We start from the raw sequence: 20,390 nt of genomic DNA on the forward strand, positions 1-20,390 counted from the left end.
CTGCTCAAGTTTGAAAAAGTGGGAGATCCACCAGGACTCTATTATTCCCTTGTGGTTCGGAGGCTTTTTCCTCCGCCCTGCTTTCTTCTGCAGCTACCAGGAGTGTCTTTCCCAGACTATCCTTGCCTTCGCTCTTTCTGCCTTCTGGCGCTCATGCAGTGAACGGCCTGTCGCATTAGCTGCCATTCCGTATTAATCAAGGGTGACGGGGACTTAAACCAACATTCTACACACATCCACCCAATAAAGCCAAGCTGACCTTGATCAGAACTCGATCGTAAGCACAGCAAGAAGGTTCTTGGTTCAGTTCTGCACATTACTGGTTGGGGAGCTTCCCCCCAGGCGTGACTGATACCAACCTCTTCCTTAAGTGTCCTCTGAACTCTTCCCTGTGGCCCTCGTGAGGCAGCGCTGCAGAACTGTCCAGAACAGGTAAAGGGCCCCGGCACAGTCGGACAGGGCTCCGACCTGCCGTTACTTTGGCACTGAAAACTTGTGCTGTGCCGTGGAGTTTTCACTCTTACCATGAATAAAGGTAAAAATAAGGTGAACGCCACAGATGGCGCTGTGGTTGACGCGTCTGCGCCCGCTTCCTATCAGCACCTCACAGTTTCTGCTGTTCCTCCCCGAGCATGTCAGCACCGGCTCTCAGCTTTGTCCTCATACTTTCAGATCATCGGCGTTCCTTGTTCATCGCCCGCCGTTCCCGCTTCATCCTCTTTTAGCGTTTGAGCCACGGGTGTGCCTCACCCACCTCTCGCCTCCTTTTCCTCTCCTAATCTCTCAGTCCGACCTTTGAATTTCTTCCATAAACCTGAGTGCTGTGTTTCGTGCCACCTTTCACTGAACATATCAGTGTCAGGTTGTAAATAACACCCCACAGTTTAGGGATTTTAGCAGCACAACCGGGATGTATTCAGCTAAGCATTGAGCAGCTTTATTGGCTCAGTAATTTTATTTTTACAACATAATTGTAGGAATAAATAAGGCAAATCAGTTGTGAGTCATGCTAAAGAAATTGGAGCGGCCCTGAGGACTGAGACAGGCAGACGAAACAGCTTCTCTTGGTGGATTCACAGCAGAGCAGCTGAAGCAGCACTGGTGGCATATTAATGCCCGGCCCAGTGAAGAGAAGAGGCGCCACACTAACGGTTCAGGGCCGGGCAAGTTTTTACTGATGTTTTACAAAGCCCAGTTAGGCTTCCCCAGGTCATAAATTTAAGAAGAAAACATGGACTTCAAAATATTCACTGCTACTATTTAGCATCCTCCAAGAACGCAGCGTGAAAGCTGACACTTTCCTTCCAACGTGAGATCGGGCACCCAGAAAAGACTATCAGCCAGTGGAAGGATGGTGTTTGAGTCGAAGTCCGTGAATGATATTAGCTCATTTTGTGCATGTTGCATAAAAGGCCTCTTGTGGCTCGCTGGTGCAGTCTCAGTCTGCAGCACAGATCAAAAGTAACTTCTGACTCGTGACATTTTAGGCGGACCGACATTCTGTTATGGCTTGAACAAGATGGGAGGATTAAAAAATGTGTTTTGCGCACTATACTTCATCAGACGGGTGAAATCAAGGGCTTTGCCGACCCGAATTGGCCAACGTTTCACTTATCAGAGGTTTGAAACATATGGTACGGTAGCACAAGACATGATCGGTCCATGGATATTGAGATTATCACGTCGCTGAACAGACCGTCTTTATGGCTGCTGAAGCTTCTGGACCTGAAAACACAGGAGCTTTCAGCTGGTAAAAGCAGAGCATTATTCCCCATTAAGAGCTCACCTCCTGCAGCACTGGCGTAAATGAAACACTCCATTAAAGCTAATCAAATGATGCAAAACTAAAAAAAATAAATAAATAAAAATTAAAAAGGAGAAAAACAAGATGCATAAACTGCTTAATGATTGTGTTCACTGAAATTTTGTCCTGCTTTGCTCTGCATATGCAGCTCAGCCCCGCAGTCACACAGATACATATATGTTTACATGAGGCACCGGCAGGCTGGATTTAAGCTAGTGTCTACATTTCAAAGACTTTTGCCAACAATTTCAGATAAATCCTTAGCTAAATACTACAGAATGCCCATGTTTACATAAAAAAACCTGAAGACCGAGCATAAACTTTGCATCGATCACTGCGTTAAACATTGACATGTTTACATCAGGGTAACAGATGACTGTGTTGCTTAGGGAAACCTAATGAAGGAGGGTCGCAGTTTATCCCGGATCCTCCGGCCTGCTTCAGTGAGGGCAGCCTTGTTGGAAATCAGCTGACTGATTCCCAACCGGAAGCCTGAGTTTTACCTCATTTAAATTGGAGAAGCCGTGGCGGCTGTCCGGTCAGGGTCCAGCATCGTCACTGACGACCAGGGCAAAAAAAAATCCTTCCGTATCCTGAGAACATTGCATGATGATTGCATGCAAATTGCCTCCAGTCTGAGGCAGCAGAGATCCATGGCTAACGTCATAGCGTTTGCTCTTTTGCTAACAGCTTTGAAGGCAGGCTGGGCAGGTTTATCACAGGCGGTAGAGCTCCCGCTCACGGCCATCAGATGACACAGTTATAGGTCGTCACTCAAATATCTCAGCCCAATATCTCTGCTTTCATTGTGGCACCTTTAATGTCTCGTTAGCATTTTGCCGGTGTCATTGTGATTTCCTGCCCTGGTAATTTGTCTTTGTTCGTATGCATGGAGTGCCTCACTTTATCTCTGGTGCCACAAAAAAAGTCAGAGTCCTCCAATATGGCAACATACTATTGTGGGTTTATTGTGAGAATCATAAGCATGCAAACACTGGGCCATCTGTGGGTCCTGGGGGGGGGGAGATGCTTCAGAGAGTCTGAGATGGATCTGTTTCTAGACGGAGTAGCCGTTTGCCCTTGTGCGTCACATTATGGCGTGTTATCACGTCAAGGGTAATTGGAAGTGTGGGTGGGAATACCAAACGGGGATACTGAGGACAGAGTGACAGTGTGGGAAAAACAGAGGAGTCCAGAACAACGATTGTGCCGCTGCACCAAAGGGACACACACAACAGGTGAGGCGTTCGCCTTTTGATGCCGTTATTGGATTCAGACGGGTCACATTTATGGATGCTGGGACATGATAAGAAAATGAGGGACAGTATGATTGACTAGTGTCACTGCTTTTTATCAGTTGAAACCAAAACTCGTATCATTTCGCTTTACTGCACCACGTTTGCATGGACAGAGGAAAGAGCTGGTGGCAGGCCAGGAACAGAAATGCTAGCATTGAAGGGCAAAATAAACTCCTAAAGCATTTCAAAGCCTCCTTTCCCCCTTGCTTTCTGACTCGGTATCACCTCATTTGAGTAACACGCACACAAAATCACATGGTCAACTCTGATTTGGTTGCTTGATGTTAATTACACACTGTTAACCGAATATGTAAGCATTGCGAAATCCTTGCCAAAATCATATGCTGTCCACAGGAACTCTTACATAACCCCTTTGGAAGTACCTCGCATGGCAGTAGCTGCTACAGTAGCAGTGATGAATAAGTGTTGGATGAGCTGGACCCAGACCGGATAAAATGACCATCACCTGAGTCTGTTAGCGTCAACCCTTAACATCCTGCCTCTGCATCTACCATCTCCAGTCATGCTGTTTGTGAATCTACCCACACACAAGCCTGTTCCTGTGTGCCACACATGATTAAAGTGGGCGTGTGGTGACAAGAAAAGTGACTGGCTTTGATGCTTCCTCACTGTAGTCCCTTGTCACGCGAGGAGCCCCACGCATCATAAGATAAATAAATCAAACATGTGAGATTGTTGTTCATGAATCCTGAACTATCTCTGATCATTTGGGGAGAAGAGATAATAGCAGTACTCACCCTCTGTCAGCATTATTTTTAAGATTGGCTGAGTCTTATGAGCGCTGCAGCGGCTTTACGCCTGGGTTAATACTGCCCCCTGCTGGTGAGGACAAGCACCACCTGCCGGGCGTGTATGGACGTATATGAAAAACGATCTATTTATGAACGTGTATGTATATATGTGTGTGTGTGTGTGTGTGTGTGTGTGTGTGTGTGTGTGTGTGTGTGTGTGTGTAGATAGCGAGAGAGAGACAGAGAGAGAGAGAGAGGTAGATTTGCAAATTATCAAGAGGAAAGTTATGTGTTATCTCTGATTTTGACACAAAAAACGCGGGAAACTGCTGTAAGGGGTCTGAATAATTAGGTCTTGCACCTCTTGTAGAGCAGAAAGAAGAAAATCTTCACAGGTTATTATACGCTCATTATTTTTCTCTTTCTGTTACTGCAAAAAATTTAAAAAAAGTCTTGACTCGAAACTCGAGCAGAAGCACTCCGCAGTGAAGGAGAGATGCTGAGGAGCGCCAGAGGGTTGCTGGCTGTCGGGATGGCAGCTAATTTAGTGTGGAAATGGTTCTACGCCAGTTTGAACACACATTTGGACGATACCTCGGATGGCTGTTATGAGCGCGCTGCCTTTCGTGTTTCTCCAGTGTCGCCGATGTCGTGACATCTTGGTACTCACAGATGAGAGGCAAGTACAGCTTGTACTGTCCGTGGAGCGAAGCGAGTGGCAGCACAAACAGCTCTCTATTTTAGGCCATGAAGAATTTGAGATTTTTGTTGCTTCGGGACACTTAGAAGTGTCAGATGCTGCCAAACCCCTGAGCCAATCCATTTCTCCCATTACTTCTAATCAAGGCAAACCTGTGCTGATAGCCTACTGATCTCAACAAAAGCATGACCTTGTTATTGGCCTGCGGAAATAACAAACCTCCAGGCATTTGCGCTCCTTAATAGCCTGCACAGTCTGAATCTCTGATATGCTAATGATTACAGCAAGGTTCACCCAAAGTCTAATCAGTTCTCTGACGGGGTGAAAATCAAAGTTTTGGGCTCCATTCCTGCACGGCCACTGAGGAAACTCACAGGGTCAATTCACCAGCTCCGAGTATCAACTGAAAAAGTTTGGATGTTTGCCTGTTTTTGTCTCCGCAGTGGGAAGGCGAAGGGGGGGTGCAGTGGCACTTTCCGTGCAGTGACCCAGCACCGGTGGACGGCGGTGGGTAACAAATATAAGCGGAGAACAAGGAAACAGGGGAGGCCTCTGAGAGCGGAGGAAAACAGCTTGCTCCCACATTGGTATGCTGGATGAGAGGCAGGGAGGCGAACCCTGCTCACCTGAGGCAGTCAGATCTATCCCTCTGATGACATACACCAAGAGAACAAATCCTATTGAAGCGTCATTATTTGATTTCCCCACCATCCTCATGCCGTGATCGTTGCTCTTTCAATGCATGTGGGGCTCCAAACATCAATAAAGGAGGCGGAGCAGCGGCGCTCAGTTGGCTCTAAAATATGAAGTAAGAACGGTGGCAGCAGAGATCACACCGGGACCTGGAACTAGGCCGGCTTCTCCTGAACACTCGTATAAGCAATGTTTAGTGTCACGGGGGGGTCACGGTCTTGGGTCACCGCATTTTCTCCCTCAGCTAATGTCTCCCGCCATTCTCCTTCTCTGGGGCCGCACCTGGTTCAGCTGAAATTCATCCGTCATCCCGCTGCTTTGATAGATTTGTGTGTGTGTGTGTGTGTGTGTGTGTGAGAGAGAGAGAGAGAGAGAGAGAGAGAGAAGGCCATGGCTCAGCAGCTACAGTAGGTTATGAATTCCACTAGATGGTACTGTCTGTCTATATTTCCCTGCTGGCAGAGCAACGCGGTCCTTCATATCAGACACGTCAGGAGGTGTTGAAGACTATGAGGATGTAGAGGTGAAAATGCTTTTTTTTAAAATGTAAATACTCATGATTCTTTAAATAAAAGCAAAACACAGAACAACAGACCGGGGATTTATTGTTATTTTAATAAGTGAGTGTGCTGTTACCTCTGTTTTCTATCCATAGAGATAAGAGGATACACTTATTATGAACTGTATCTAAATGAGAAATGAGGTACGTGACCTAAAAAATGTAATCAGAGCAGAGAAAAAGTAATATCCCATGGCTTATTATTTGCTACATATAGAGTACTGAAATACTCATTCTACAAGCAAAGTGAGGACATTTTGGTGGTCCTGGGAACTTGTGTGTGAGTGTGTGAGGGTTAAGACATACTGTAATTTTAAGGTTGGGGTCAGAATATTGTTAAGGATAGGATCAGGGTTTGCTGGTTAGTTAGGATGGATGGGGTTTGAGTAAGGAACTGAGGAATCTATCGGGCCGTTCAAAGTCCCCGCAAATACTTATAAAGACAGAGGCAGTGTGTGAGTGTGTTCCTATAGTTCTCAGGAGGGTTTGTTGATATTAAATGAGGGTCTCGGAGCATCTGTAACTAACACCACTGCCAGGACTGCTGGCAATCAGAGATGGATCTTTCTTTTAATCACAGCATCCCGAGGCAGGTCTCAGGACCTCACGACAGCTCGGCGTTGCTCGTGGATCTGGAGATGGAGCCTGGTATCAATCACCCCCTCAGAAATCTCCTCCTGTAAGTTCAGCTGTGGTGCTCCTGGGTGGGGGGGGGGCATCAAACGTAGGCAAAGAGGGACGGGTAGGGGGGGCTTGGGCCGGACGGGAATGAGTGATACGGAGCCGCTTCCTGCTGATGTCTCTCGATGGATTTTTCATGTGTTTAAGTTGGACACGAGCAGGAAAAACGACGCTGGAAGCTGATCAAGCGATGGCTCCCTCGCCTCCAGCAGGGCTTAAGAGAGCAGTAATCAATCACAAGCAGCAGCAATAACACTAAATCTCCTCATGGAGAGTGACTCCGTGCAATAAAGTAAGTGAACATCCACACAGCCAAAAATTAAATAAAATCAAAAACCCAGAGTCTTGTTTTCTCTGAATGTGGAAACGTGTGATCCCTCTCTGTTTAATCACGTGCACGAGCTCCTCAGCCCAGCTTGGACTGACTGCTCTGCCAACCATGTGCATTTAAGCCCCGTGACAACAGTTTAGGGCCTGAGATTAACAATTCAAGTGGAACGCACGTTGGAGTGTTGATGTTGTTAGGACGTGTGGGCCAGAAGCCTCCTGCTTGTTGGCCCTGCCCGCACATGATAAACACATCAATATCTTTAAGCCTGCTTTTAACTTCTGCTGGGACTGAGAGCGTTTTTTATTAACATGCTAATGTAATCCACTCAGTTCATGAATCAGTCCGTCGGCCATTGATTCAGCCTCGCCTGTGATTCGATACCCGCAGACAAATATCATTAAACCTCCGGTGAAGAGGAGAAGTGTAACTGTAAAAGAGCAGAAAGGAGGCAGATCCTGAGAGGTTGTCTTTGGCCCCCGTCACATTCACGCTTGTCCTTTCACAGTCATTCGGAAAGGACAGGAAGGAAAATCAATGTTGCTGCGGCGACAGTGTCAGAAACAAGCTGGAGAGAACAAAGAGGATAAATGAACGAGGAGAGAAATGTCCCAGTGTGGCCCGGCATCAGTTTAGAAGTTTATTTATTTTGTTTATTTATTGGCCCATAATTAAAAGAGAGGGGTCCAAAATGCTGGAGGGTACCTCAGCATTGCTCTAAATATGTCCTTGGAAATGTCCCTCCATTTTAGCCCCACTCTGGGACCTGAACCTGAAACCCTCTGACTCCCAGCCCAGTCCCCTGCAGGACTGGACCAGACCCAGTAAGGGTGAAACCTGCATGAAAAGAAAAGAAAAGAAAAGAAAAGAAAAGAAAAGAAAAGAAAAGAAAAGAAAAGAAAAGAAAAGAAAAAAAGAAAAATGGCTGAGCAACAGTTTGAGGGTTTTCTCGCCGTCAGGTTCGGGTTTGCTTTGCTGACTTTGTTGCCATGAATCACAATTGTTCAACATGATTGGACCCGCGGTCCGGACAGGTCACCTCTAGCAACTGCAGTTTCAGATAAATAAGAATTAGAATTTGTGCTGCTAAAGTTGAGGGGAAAGAAATACCTTGGAATGTTTTCCTCCAAAAACAGCGCGGGGAGAGTGTTCGGAACATTTATCTAGATGGATTTATCCTCCTGAGCCCTCTGTGATTCTACTCGGTGATGTCACATGCTGCTCTTTAACTGATTTATAACGTAGATTTAGACGTTAATGGCTCCAGTCCGCGCACGGACGCCTGACGTCACCGTTGCGCGCTGGCTCGGCAGAGTTCTTCATCAGAGAGGACAGTCCTGATCAAACGCGCGCTTCAAATGCGGAGCGCGATGTTTGCTGTTCTTCTTTTTTAGATTCTAACGGTGCTCATTGGGTGATAAAGGCTTGGCTGGTGCGACTGTTAAAAGTTTGGTCCAGGCGCAGTTTGTGCGCGTGAGGCGCGGCAGCCGGGAGCTCCGGAGGAGTTGCTGCTGGAGAACAGTGAGGTGGAAATGGTCCACCGCCGTGCGCGTCTTATTTGCTCGTCAACAACTCGGGGAGGTTCGCGCATTGAGCTTGTGGCCGCTGGACTCGGCTCGGGAGCTGCTGAGGGACTAACAGGATGCATCGTCACTTCACCTCCCGTCGTTTGGAAGCTGAAGACGCGCGGATCCGTCTGAGCAGTTAAATTCTTCTCTCCCGCGAATCACCCCGACGCGCAATGATCTTAACTTTTGTCATCATGTTGGCCCTCCCGGGTAAGTAAGCCTTTCAGCCATCACGCCACAATTGCGCGCGGTGTTCCAGTCACTCGTAAAGTTTGCGTTAGTCCTTGCGCATCTTCGACAAAGACGCAATCACCGTGGACACGCGTGAATCTGCTTCACTTCCAGACCCGCTGCTCACCTTGAGGGGCGAGGGCGGCAGCGCGCCGGCCCGGCCCGTGCACCTCGACTGCGTAAAGGCCAGCGAGCAGTGCCTAAGGGAGCCCACCTGCAGCACCAAGTACCGCACGATGAGGCAGTGCGTGGCGGGCCGGGAGAGCAACTTCAGCGCGGTCCCGGGTCCGGAGGCGCAGGGCGAGTGTCGCAGCGCCATCGAAGCCATGAAGCAGAGCCCGCTGTACAACTGCAGGTGCAGGAGAGGCATGAAGAAGGAGAAGAACTGCCTCCGGATCTTCTGGAGCATATTTCAGAGCTTACAGGGTAGGACTCAGGGCTGGTGCACACCACTGTCATTTCGGGTCTTTTTAAAGCAAAACAATGAGTGTTGAAACTGTAGAATAAGTGAATAGCATCTTAACGTGATGGCTGGGTGAGAATCCCCCAGCACAAACAGAAAACTCCCAGCGGATCGTTTCAGGTGTTCTTCACAGCTTCCTGTTTGTCCCGCAGGTAATGACTTGCTGGAATACTCTCCTTATGAACCGGTCAACAGCCGGCTGTCGGATATTTTCCGCCTGGCTCCCATCATCGCCGGTAAGATGCTGCTTTTCTACCGCCGCCGCTTAACTGGAGTCAGCGTTCGGTGATTCGGTCCACGTGGCCACGTCTCCGCTGGGAATCTGTTGCTGTTTTGCAGCCACTTCTCAGCAGCCATTGTTCACCACAACGCTCCTATCCGCCGCTGTGACCTGCCATAGCCCAGGTTATAGTGTCTGTCCCTGTCATCGGTGGGAGTAAAGAGCAGCGGTCTGGCTGAGTTTTGCCTCCCAGGCTCGTGCAGCTAAGAGGGAAGTTGCGTTGCTTCGACTTGGGTTTTTCGTGAACCACCCTGGTGGCCCACAGCCTGGGATTACAGAGCTTGTAACGCTGAGAGGCAATGAAACGGAAACTGGGGGGGTGCAACGCTGATTTGAAGTGTGTGTTGTCCAAAGTGAAGATTGGGAGCATATGCCTCCAGTAGATGGGAGACACCTATCTACAGAAATCACACACACACACGCACGCACACACGCATATACACAGGAGTAATTAACCATCTGTCTGACTAAACAGGAGCTGTGAAATGTGACGAGCTCTGGGCTTCCTGGATGGAGGAGGGCGTCTGCATCACCAGCCAGAAACCATTTCAGTGAAATCTGCCCCCCCCCCCCCCCCCCCCCCCCAGCACCACCCTCACTCTTTTTTTTCTTCCTCTGGCTCTTTCTATGATTGAATCCACTTAGCATATCACAGTGCCCCTGCGCTCCGTGCGCTGACATCATGGTTAACTGGATTATAAACAGAAAGTGCAATGTTGTTGGAGTTCCTGTCTGTGTTGGGACGCAGGGAGGGAACCAGGAGGACACTGGAAACAGGGAATCAGGCACATTTGAGGAAGCCAATCAGCTGGTAATCCAGAACAAGAGTTAATAAGGGCAGGAGCTATCTCACCGGGAGCTGAACGGGTGACAAAGACGTATTAGGAAAAGTCCTGTCTGCCGGTAATGCCCTGTTCCGTCACAGCTATTGACGTAGCCGAAGCACAACTCATCGTTATTTATGAGAAATGGCCAGTGAGCAAAATACCCCCCCCATCCCCCAGGCAGAGCTGACCAGTGGGTACGACGTGCAGCGGTGTGTGAACAGCCAAAGGGAATTCTGAAAAGAGAAAGAAGGGGAGGGGAAATCACTTTATGGTTTGGATATCAGGAATCCATTTGCCATAAGTGACCTCATTCCTGCCTGTAACTAAGCCGGGCTCCAGGCCATCAGGGTGTAAAATAGTGCAGCGCACAATCACCCACATCATCCTCCGAGTGAGCTGCTGCGCTTTGATACTGACAGGAGCCGACAAACTCGTTACCTCCTTTGTGAATGTAACAGCAAATCCACTTTGATAAAAGCCGGCAAAGAAGATGAGCGAGTTCTCCCATTAAGGTTGGAATCCTACATAAATATTCACCGGGGAGCGGGATCGGGTGGCCACCCTGAAACTGACACCGGTGAGCGCTGAAGTCACTTGGGGGCACCTCGCATGTCTAACGGGCGAGCGTTTCGTTTGATATGGTCACCAGGGACCTGGATTGGTTACAGGATTATTCAGAGGTTCTCCATTGAACTGGCTGAAAATGTTAATATTCGGACCCTAGTCCTCATTTGGACTCGTGTCCAGCTCAGACTTGATGACTCTGTTACAGCAAATTCAAACATCTCCTGATTGCTGCGTCCAGAAATCCAGGTGGCCTTTTATCTTCTGAGAAATGTCACTAAAACCTCTTTATTTATTCCCACAAGCCCTCTGTGGGATTAATTAGTGATCAGATGGATGTTTATTTATATGACTGCTCACAGTCTTCAGACACCTCGAAGAGATTTATCGGGATTAACGCTGATAAAAAGTGGCGAATGTGGCTTCAAACGCCCTGATTGATTTGATCCCATTATTTTTTTTATTGCAACGCCTCTGGAATGCTTTGCTTATGACAAATTCATTACATTCTTAACTCATATCGAAGGGTTATGATCTGCCGCATTGTGTGTCCAGGAACATCGGCAAAGCTCCGCAGCTAAATCAATGACCAGAGACCTTTTGAAGATGTAACACCATGATGCTGTGCAGACGTGAGGGATGGCGGCGCCGCAGAGCTGCACCTATAGATCTCCATCTTTTTGCTAATTAACCCTTGATTAAAGACAGTGTCCGCTGATTCTATGTGCAGGGTCTTGGAGAGCAGAGGGAGAGAGCAGGAGGGTCCCATTAAATGCCTCTGGTCAAGGCTTCTTTACATTAAAGGGGGTTTTCCTTCTGGGGTCACGCCCCGTTAAGAGATTTCTGCAAAGCGTCGAGAAATATACAAAAAATTGAATTGAACTGAATTCACATAAGCTGCACGCTTGCTTGCTGTACTCAGAGCGGCTAACAAGAGACTTGTTGTCAACACCTAATGTCACGCTAGGAGCTGCCCAGGGAAAACTGGGATGTCTGACTAAAGCCACCTTAGTGTCACGTGAAATTAGGAATCATCTGCATACATGGGTTACGATGTGATTCCAATTGTGTGACAGCAGTCATGTGACTAAGAAACAATACTAGTTTTAGTCATGTGACCAAGAATGAATACTATTTTTGCCAGTGCCCCAGAAGTGGTGCGGTAGGTTCTCCAACATGGATGACAGTAAGGATGGCTAACATGTTGTTGCTATGTTCTCTGCTCTGACGCTTTGGTTTAACCACACAATTTTACAATGCGGTCTGTTGGAGGTGTAAAACTGGTCTCGATTAAAGATTCTTTAACATTGCAGCCAGTTCTGTGGCAGATCCCCATTTTCAGCTTCTATAGTTTTAGCTAGGCTACACACTTTGCCATTTTTGCCATTTTTACATACTCAGCCTTTAAATGATGACATCATGTTACTTTGCTGGTGGATCACAGGTGCATACTAGGTAGGATGTCCTTTCCAGCCTCATAATGAAGCTCTCCTTCAGGTTTAAATTGGACCTAACTGGGTGTCTTCCCGAAGGTCTTTTGTGGCCGCCTATTTGAGGTTAAAAGGTGAGATTCCACTGTTGCTAAACTGACAGCAAAGTGAATGGCAGCAGGGTGGTTTTGCTCTGGGGATGAAACCTAAGAGGGCTTAAACAGACGTGTTCTGTCCCTTGAAGCCTGGAGGCTTCTGAACCGTATTTGTTTTACTTCAGAGGTTCTGGTTGCTGCTAAGGCATTAGAGCTAACGTTACTTAATTCGGTGGATGAATCCGTGTTAGCTATTTATGGTTTGGGGATTTTCTGAGATCTGGTTTCTCTGCCGTTAAAGGAAATGAATCAGAAGGAAATATTACTTATAAAAGTGAAGCAAACCATAACTTCAACCATTTTAATTGTGTAATGTTTAGAGACATCTAGTGGTGAGAGGTCAGAGGGTTGTTCTCGTAGGTACAATTACAATTTCCTGCAATTACATAAAACATTGTAGCGTCTCTGACGATGTCTTCACATATTAGACATCCTAACTTTGTATTCTCTTGTATCATCTGAACCTTACAAGGAGCCTGATTGACTTGTGTTATCAGTTCATATTTTATTGATGAAGAAAGATGAAACCTTTGCACCCGCTCAGAGATGTTAGAAAGGTGTCAGGAACCTCTGGCAGATTCGGGCTTGAGGTGGGCAACTCCCCTCTCTGGGCGGCAACCATTTCGTGTGGAATTGTCCCACCTCTGACCCAAGAGCTCCACGCAGCCCGAAGTCCCAGCTCACATCTCCAGGCACTTGTTAGATGCAAGTAATGAGTTCTGTAATATGTGATTAACCCAAGGTTCAAGACTGTATTCAGATATAATCATGGCTCATTCAGCGGCGCATGAAAAAGTGCAGCGGCCTTTAATTCCACCTCAAAAGGCAGAATTACAGAACTCGCTCTTCCATGTCACGGCAGAGGAAGCGCTCTGTGTTATGGCACAAAAGTCAGCCGAGCAAGAAGGACTTCAACTCCGAATGAGGAATCGGAGAGGTGAGCGTCTGTGCTGGCTAAAGCGTGGGAGAAAGAGAGGCTTAGTCAAGAAGGGAGCGCTTGGTTGATGCGCTGCCTTCAGGCCTTTTGAAAGGTAGATTTTCTACCAAGCTGAAAATAACAAAAGCTCAGTTACGCCCATTAAACGGGCGCAAGCATTTGTACGTGTTTGTGTCTGCTCACGAAGCTGCATCCATGTCGTCTGTGCACCATCCGCCACCAAAAGGTTCCTTTTCTGCCTCCTTTCAGCTGAGCCCGCATCCACCAAAGAAAACAACTGCCTGAACGCCGCCAAAGCGTGCAACCTGAATGACACGTGCAAGAAATACCGCTCGGCTTACATCAACCCCTGCACCAGCAGGGTGTCTGCCTCTGAGATCTGCAACAAACGCAAATGCCACAAAGCCCTGCGGCACTTCTTTGACAAGGTAATCAGCAGGTTTTTCCTGGTTTCTCTGCTCAGTCCAGGAATTTAGGGGGTGGCACAAAAACACACCCCATTTCCATGAGTGCCGCCCCTCTTGCTTTGGGTCCATTTTGTTTTACTCCTCTGGATGAGCATGAGGTTTGTGATGCACTATATCGCACTGTTGTGTCTGAATTCCCCAAATCTCACGAGTCCTCATGATTCCCGCTGTCCGGTGGAGCCTGCGGTTGTTGACGGACGGCGGAGCAGAGCCGATCCGCATCCATCGGAATCCCAGCGTTACAGATATCCTCTGTTTTTGCTCTTATTGCGCTGGCAAATTTGAGATCATCAAAGAAACTTTAGCTTAAGAAAAGTACAAGAAACACTATTTTTTCCCAACAATCACCTGATTCACTCAAGATTTATAACTGTATCATCTATGAGAAACAGCTTTTTTCTGTCTTTCCTAAAACTGAAGGTTCCAACAAAATACAGCTACGGGATGCTGTTCTGCTCCTGTCCTGCGGGGGACCAGACGGCCTGTGCAGAGCGCAGACGACAGACCATCGTCCCCATCTGCTCCTATGAGGACAAAGACAAGCCAAACTGTTTGTCTCTCCAAAACGCCTGCAAGACCAACTACATCTGCAGGTGCGACGGCCGAGGGCCTCCCTGGGACCTTTTTGGAAGCTCCACTCAAAACAAAAAAACTCCTGTAATGGAAAGTCCAAATTGAAAGTAGAGCACTCAGAATATTAACGGAGATGGAAAAGGCCGCTCTGACATTGAGTCAGCTTGAAAAGATGGCAGGGTTACATATTATAGGCTGTAAAACTGGGAAGATTTTAGCCCGCGCGGCTAACAACAGCAACAAGAAATTAGCATCTGTCGTGTGTGTTTATAGGTCGAGGCTGGCCGACTTTATCAGCAGCTGTCAGCCTGAGGTTCGCTCCATATCCGGCTGCCTGAGGGAGAGCTACGCCGACTGTCTGCTGTCCTACTCGGGCCTCATTGGTGAGTTAGCAAATTTATTATTCCCTCACAGGAGCGGGAGTAAGGTGCTTGAAAAGACGTAGAGATAAGATAATGAAGAGGATTAAGTGGCCACATGTCTGTCTTGTGCTTTCTGATCTCATCTGAGTTTGTTTTTACACGCTGACTCGAGCAGCCACGACTCTTCATTGGGGTTTAACGGTTCAAGTGTTCCTGCATCTATAACAGTCTGTCGCTCCTAAACCAGAATAACTCTACTCTCATTGCCTCCAATGACACGTGTGAGCGTGCACATCTATCCCATGATGAATGAATGGGTGGCCGTGTCGGGATCGCAGTTTGCTGCTCAGTGTTGCTGAAGAAACAGAAGAAAGAAGAGCCTCATAGGCTCCACCCAAAGGCGGGAGTGTGGTCACCATGCTCGTTTACCCCCCCTGTATTTTCAGGTACGGTGATGACGCCCAACTACGTGCGGTCGCTGGGCATAAGCCTGTCGCCGTGGTGCGACTGCAGCAGCAGCGGGAACAGCAAGCCGGAGTGTCAGCGATTTGCGGAGCTTTTCACCAACAACCGATGCCTCCGTTAGTTCGCACGCTCATTTTGTTTATGCATGTTGGGTTGTAGAGCTAAACTAAATCAACGGTGGATTACAGGCAGACTCTCGACATCCCATCCTAAAGATTCTCGTTCTTTCAGGAAACGCAATACAAGCATTCGGAAACGGTACTGATGTTGGGGTGTGGCAGCCTCAGCCCCCCATTGAGCCCACTGCAGCAGAGCCGAGCATCACTCGAAGGACCAAAGACCAAAGCAGCAATGCGCTGGATGCGCTGACGCACTTGAGCAAACTGGATCTCAATGGTGATCCGTTGTATCCCGTCTGTGGCACCTTGCAGGTAAAGAATCAGTCAATGTTGTCGTGACGCGTTGACTGTAAGACTAACAGTGCTTATTGACTGTAATTTTACTTAATTTTGAATCTTTATCGACTCAGAAGTTCACAGGTCAGAGGTCATTTGTTTATTATCTTCGTGTAATTAGCACCGCGTGAACTTTGATGACATCAACAACTTTGCAACAATCTGGAATTCAAAACTAGTGAGACCTAAACATTAGGTTGTGCCAGTTGTGAGGCTTCTGTCTCAGTGCCAGGCATCAGGTTTGGTGACTTTGACGGATCGGGATGGTTTTAAGGCATGCACAGAGTCCCCCCCCCCCCAGGGAGGAAGATGAGATGTCAGTGTGGAGTCAAGGTTTCCAAAGCTGTCATGTCAAAACTAATTGGTGGCCTCAGCAACATCAGAAATGGCCTAAAGGCGTTTGTGTGTGTGTGTGTGTGTGTGTGTGTGTGTGTGTGTGTGTGTGTGTGTGCGCGTGTGTGTGTGTGTGAGTGTGTGTGTGTGTGTGTGTGTGTACAGGTTACACAGTGAGGACCAGACTACACATTACACTCCCATTTGTCAGACTTGGTTTGAACGTTCAGACGAGGGTTTGGGTCAGGATTAGGGGTTTAGTTATGATGTTAGCATTAAGATAATAAGATGGGGGAGGGATTAAGAGCAAGCATGAGTTCTCACAAGTACAGTACAAATTTGGTGTTGTTTCAGTTGTGTGTGAGTCCTTCAGCCTAACCTGTCCTCTGGTAAAGACTGTCCACTGGCCAAGGGACGGATCAATGGATGCCATGTTTTTGGGGTCAGTTGACGAGGGTTAGCATGTTTCTGGGCTCTTTAGGTTGGATGAGATGGCCAATTTTCTGTAGCACAGTCCCGGTGATGTGAAGAGACTGTTTGAAGGTCACGCTGGAGGTTGGAGATGGGTCTGCAGCCATTTCCAAATGCTCAAAAGTATCACCAAGATGGGACTGACCCATGTGAGGCAGCACGTCGCCAAGTGTTTGCTGAGATGTTTCCCCTCCTGCTGCTTCTCGAGTACTTTTTCCTGGCTTTGCCCACAAACTCCAGAGTTATTCTCCTCAGATAAATTGGAAGTGGCCATATTTTTAAGCGAGATGATATCACAGACTTAAAGCAACACAATCTATCACATTGGCTTTTAATAGTGATAATATGATTTATCACCACAAAAGAAAAAATGTTCTGCAAGAGGAAAGACCTCCTCAAAACCAATTAATCATTCTTCTTCTGGACTGTGGGCTGGGAGCAATCGTTCTGCTTAAACAAACAGTTTATAGGGTGTTTAAGATGTTCCCAAAAGACTTGCTTTATCATTTCCTCTCCTGCTGTTTGTGAGTGTGTATTTAAACTTGTAATGTATTAAACTGTCCTGAAGTGATATTTATGTGCCTAAAATCTGTGTGTAGCAGCGGGAGTTGACTCGACCTTGTTTGGATGCTTAAATATGCCCTTTAACAGTTTGACTTCCAGACTCGGGTGGTTCTAATTTTGCCTTTTGGGCTGAGGCTCCTTAAATGAATGGTAATGTCAGAGAAGCCAGGGGATGAATATTTGATGGAATAGCTGCAGCTCCATCTGTCCGTCTCTCATCCTCAGAGAGCAGCGTGATTAGGAAAGATTGAGTTAAGTTAATGCCGCTTTTCTTTCTGTTTTTTTTCTTCCAAACCTTTGGACTCAGGCCCAAAACCTGGCATCCAATCAGACGGTGGATGCCACCCTGTGTGTGGTAAGAACTCGTTTTATTACTTTGGAGCAGTGGTCCCCAAACTATGGCCCGTGGGCCAGATACGGCCCACCTGCACATTTGGTCCGGCCCCCTGAACAATACCAGAAAGCATTTTGATTTTTTTTCATATATATGTATTTGTATTTGATAATAAAGTTGGACTTTAGAGACTGCTCATATGAGTCATTTAAGTAAGCTGAACTTGGATCTGTTAAGCTTGTGCATGGCACAGCAGCAAGTTTATGTTCCAAGGACTTTTTTTGTGTGAAGAAACCAGAAAGGGTTATTTGATTGTGCTTTCTTGAAAACAATAAATTTTTACGTTAAGGCACTCCTGCAATCCTCGCACTTTTTCTGTGACAAACTGACCCTGGCCCCTTATCAGAGAAGGCAAAAGTTATGTGGCCCTCACAGGAAAAAGTTTGGGGACCCCTGCTTTGGAGAGTTGCAACATGACACGACAGGAGTGGATTTACTGACAGCACTGATTAGATGCCACCGGCGTGCGTTCGTGTGCAGCCATCTCATCAGCTCTGTGGCTTCCGACTCCGTGATGTCACTTTTTTGGGTGAAATTCTGCCTCCGATGCGGCTTCGGCTCCGTCCCAGTTTGACGTTGCTCTCTATGTATGAAAGGGTTGGATTAGAACCAAAACTGACCGTTCTAATGGAATTCTCCAGCCTTTTTATCATCATTAGTGTTGCTAATCTGGTTTTAATTCGGACGTAATCATTGCTTTATTGTCCCCACGGAGCTCTTTTTGGTCATATCTTAATGTCCTCTAAACTAAAGTCACGTTGACCTTCTGACGTTCCTCCCACAGAACCATCAACTGGGCGAGTCCAGCAGCTCTAATGCCATCGTCAGGAGTTCAGGAGTCGCGCTCACGAGCTCGTGCGCCTCCATCCTGCTGCTCATGCTGGTTGTTACTTTCCCAGCGCCGCTACAGGACGTCCAGCTTTTGTAAAGGCGGCAGGTCGACGCCGCTGACCTCAGCAAGCTCCAGCTCATATTTTTATTTTTAAGATTTCGAGATCTTTGGGCTACACACGTCTCCATGTTGACTGTTGTTTGACCAGCGGAGATTCGGCAGTGGAGAACGTCGGCGTGAACGTCACTCCATCAGCACACGTATGACGGAAGGCGCTGCACAAATTGGGTGTTTTGAAGTTTCCCACTCAAAAAACAAAAGGAAGTGTTACATGTTTATCCAAAGTTACATGTTCCAAGGAACACTGAAGACACCCACTCACCAAAACACCACCCAGAAGAGAAGAACCCTTTTTTTTAATTCTCCACCTGAAGATCTCACTGATTGTTACATGGTAGTTGGTAGTTCCACCGCTAAAGAAGATTTTGTACATATGATGTTACGTGTGCGCTCTGTTAAAGTTTGCTGCTGGTAGTTCGTGACACGTCCGTATCGGTTTCCAGAATCTATGTTATTAGCAACGGTAACGACTGAGCGCTCTCATCCAGTGTGGTTCTGGTTTGTCTGATGTGACGGCGTGTGATTCTTTACTCCCGTGGATTCTGTGTATCTATTGTATGATTGTGGAAAAGTGCACAACATTTGCCTAAACAGTATTGAACAGATTCAGCTAGCTGTCGTGGCAACGAGAAAAGTCATCAAGGTAAACTATTGAAATTTAGCGATGTTTTCGTTTGCTTTAAAGTGAAATTGATGAATGACTTCACCATTTTCTTTTGTTTGTTTTTTGGCTAAAACCACCCAGACAGGGGTTCACAGAGAAGGTGTACAGAACTACAGGCAGACTAAATGAACAAAGGCCAGAAGATGTTAATTGCTAGCAATTATTGCTGATGCAAGTGGCAAAAAGTTGGAAACACTTAGGGCTGTTATTATAATCTTAATGACAGCGTAATTACCGGACCTTATCGAACATGTTGAGGCTGACATTATCGAAGGCGCAGAACGCATCTGGGAAAATCACCGAGCCTGACGACTCAGGCAGAGCCTGTCAGGGCGCACTCGTCTATGTATTTATCAGGTTCGGATTTCCTGACAGAACTCCAGAGTTGTCAGCGATCGGGAGGGTAAAAATGTACGAGCAACGTGTAAAAATGATCTGTGTTTGAAAAAAAAAAGAGAAAAGAACCTGAAATAAAAAGGATCACCAGTGATTCATGCTGGTTTGGGCTATGAAAAATCCTTCATTTTTTACCGTCCTTACATTAGTTCTGTTCTGCTAACCGTGAAGTGTGTGTGTGTGTGTGTGTGTGTGTGTGTGTGTGTGTGGTGGGGGGCACTATTGCCAGTCCGATCACATCAGCAACAGTGTTTAGCTCCACGAGTCGACAAGGACGTAGCCGGCAGAGGACGGGCTGCACGAGGAGTCGGGGGTGGGCGCAGTGATGGAGTAGATGACCCGAAGAGAGCCCCAGATTTATTGGAGGCACCTCAGGAGAAGAAAAGGTTCTAAAATAATCCACCACTTGTTGACCGATCGAGCCAGAAGTGACAACAGAGCTGAGCGTCGGGATTAAAGTGAACTTTGATGAGTTCACGTCGAGAGCTGAAGGGTTAAAGTCGCCGGGAACATGAGTGGCCTTTGTGTTAAAGTTCTGTTGCCATGACACCCAGACGAGTTAAACCCTGTAACTCCTCCAGCACCACCACCACTCCAGGTCAAGTGTTTTTGCTCTTTTTACCACTAACGAAGGAAACGCCAGCGGATTCACGCTGCGGCTCAGCCTTTGTGAGCCTGTGCCACCACAGTATGATTCCGGTTTTCCCTTATTTTTTTCATGCTGGTTCCCTTCACATCTTTCCCTGGGACAACGATAAGAGACAGCAGGAAGGAGAAGGTAGCTGGTCTGGATTCAAGGTGACCTTGTGGGATGAAACGATGGAGGCCGCTTACAAAACCGAAAAACAGAAAAATAAAAACTCATCTATGTGTTGCACAGGCTGACGTGCCACCTAAACGGGATTCAATCCTTAAACCACAATTTATTTTTTATGAAGAAAGATTTCAAGTTTAAATTGGATTAGGATTATTTTAAAAGTATTTATTTATAATTTTAAGAAAAGTTTAACCCAAGAACACTAGT

The 20,390-nt window shown here is 47.0% G+C and overlaps 1 protein-coding gene across 1 annotated transcript; it reads left to right on the forward strand.

Moving 5' to 3' along the window:
* Window positions 1-8,020: 8,020 nt before the first annotated feature.
* On the forward strand, window positions 8,021-19,480 carry gfra1b (gdnf family receptor alpha 1b). Its single transcript, XM_003961583.3, has 10 exons — window positions 8,021-8,593; window positions 8,729-9,040; window positions 9,230-9,313; window positions 13,520-13,698; window positions 14,158-14,330; window positions 14,584-14,693; window positions 15,119-15,253; window positions 15,369-15,568; window positions 17,268-17,315; window positions 18,139-19,480. The coding sequence occupies exons 1-10, from the start codon at window positions 8,557-8,559 to the stop codon at window positions 18,280-18,282; spliced, it is 1,422 nt and encodes a 473-aa protein (XP_003961632.2). The 5' UTR covers window positions 8,021-8,556; the 3' UTR covers window positions 18,283-19,480.
* The last annotated feature ends 910 nt before the right edge of the window (window positions 19,481-20,390 follow it).

The sequence above is a fragment of the Takifugu rubripes genome, chromosome 1, assembly GCF_901000725.2.
Source record: "Takifugu rubripes chromosome 1, fTakRub1.2, whole genome shotgun sequence".
Classification (NCBI taxonomy): Eukaryota; Metazoa; Chordata; class Actinopteri; order Tetraodontiformes; family Tetraodontidae; genus Takifugu; species Takifugu rubripes.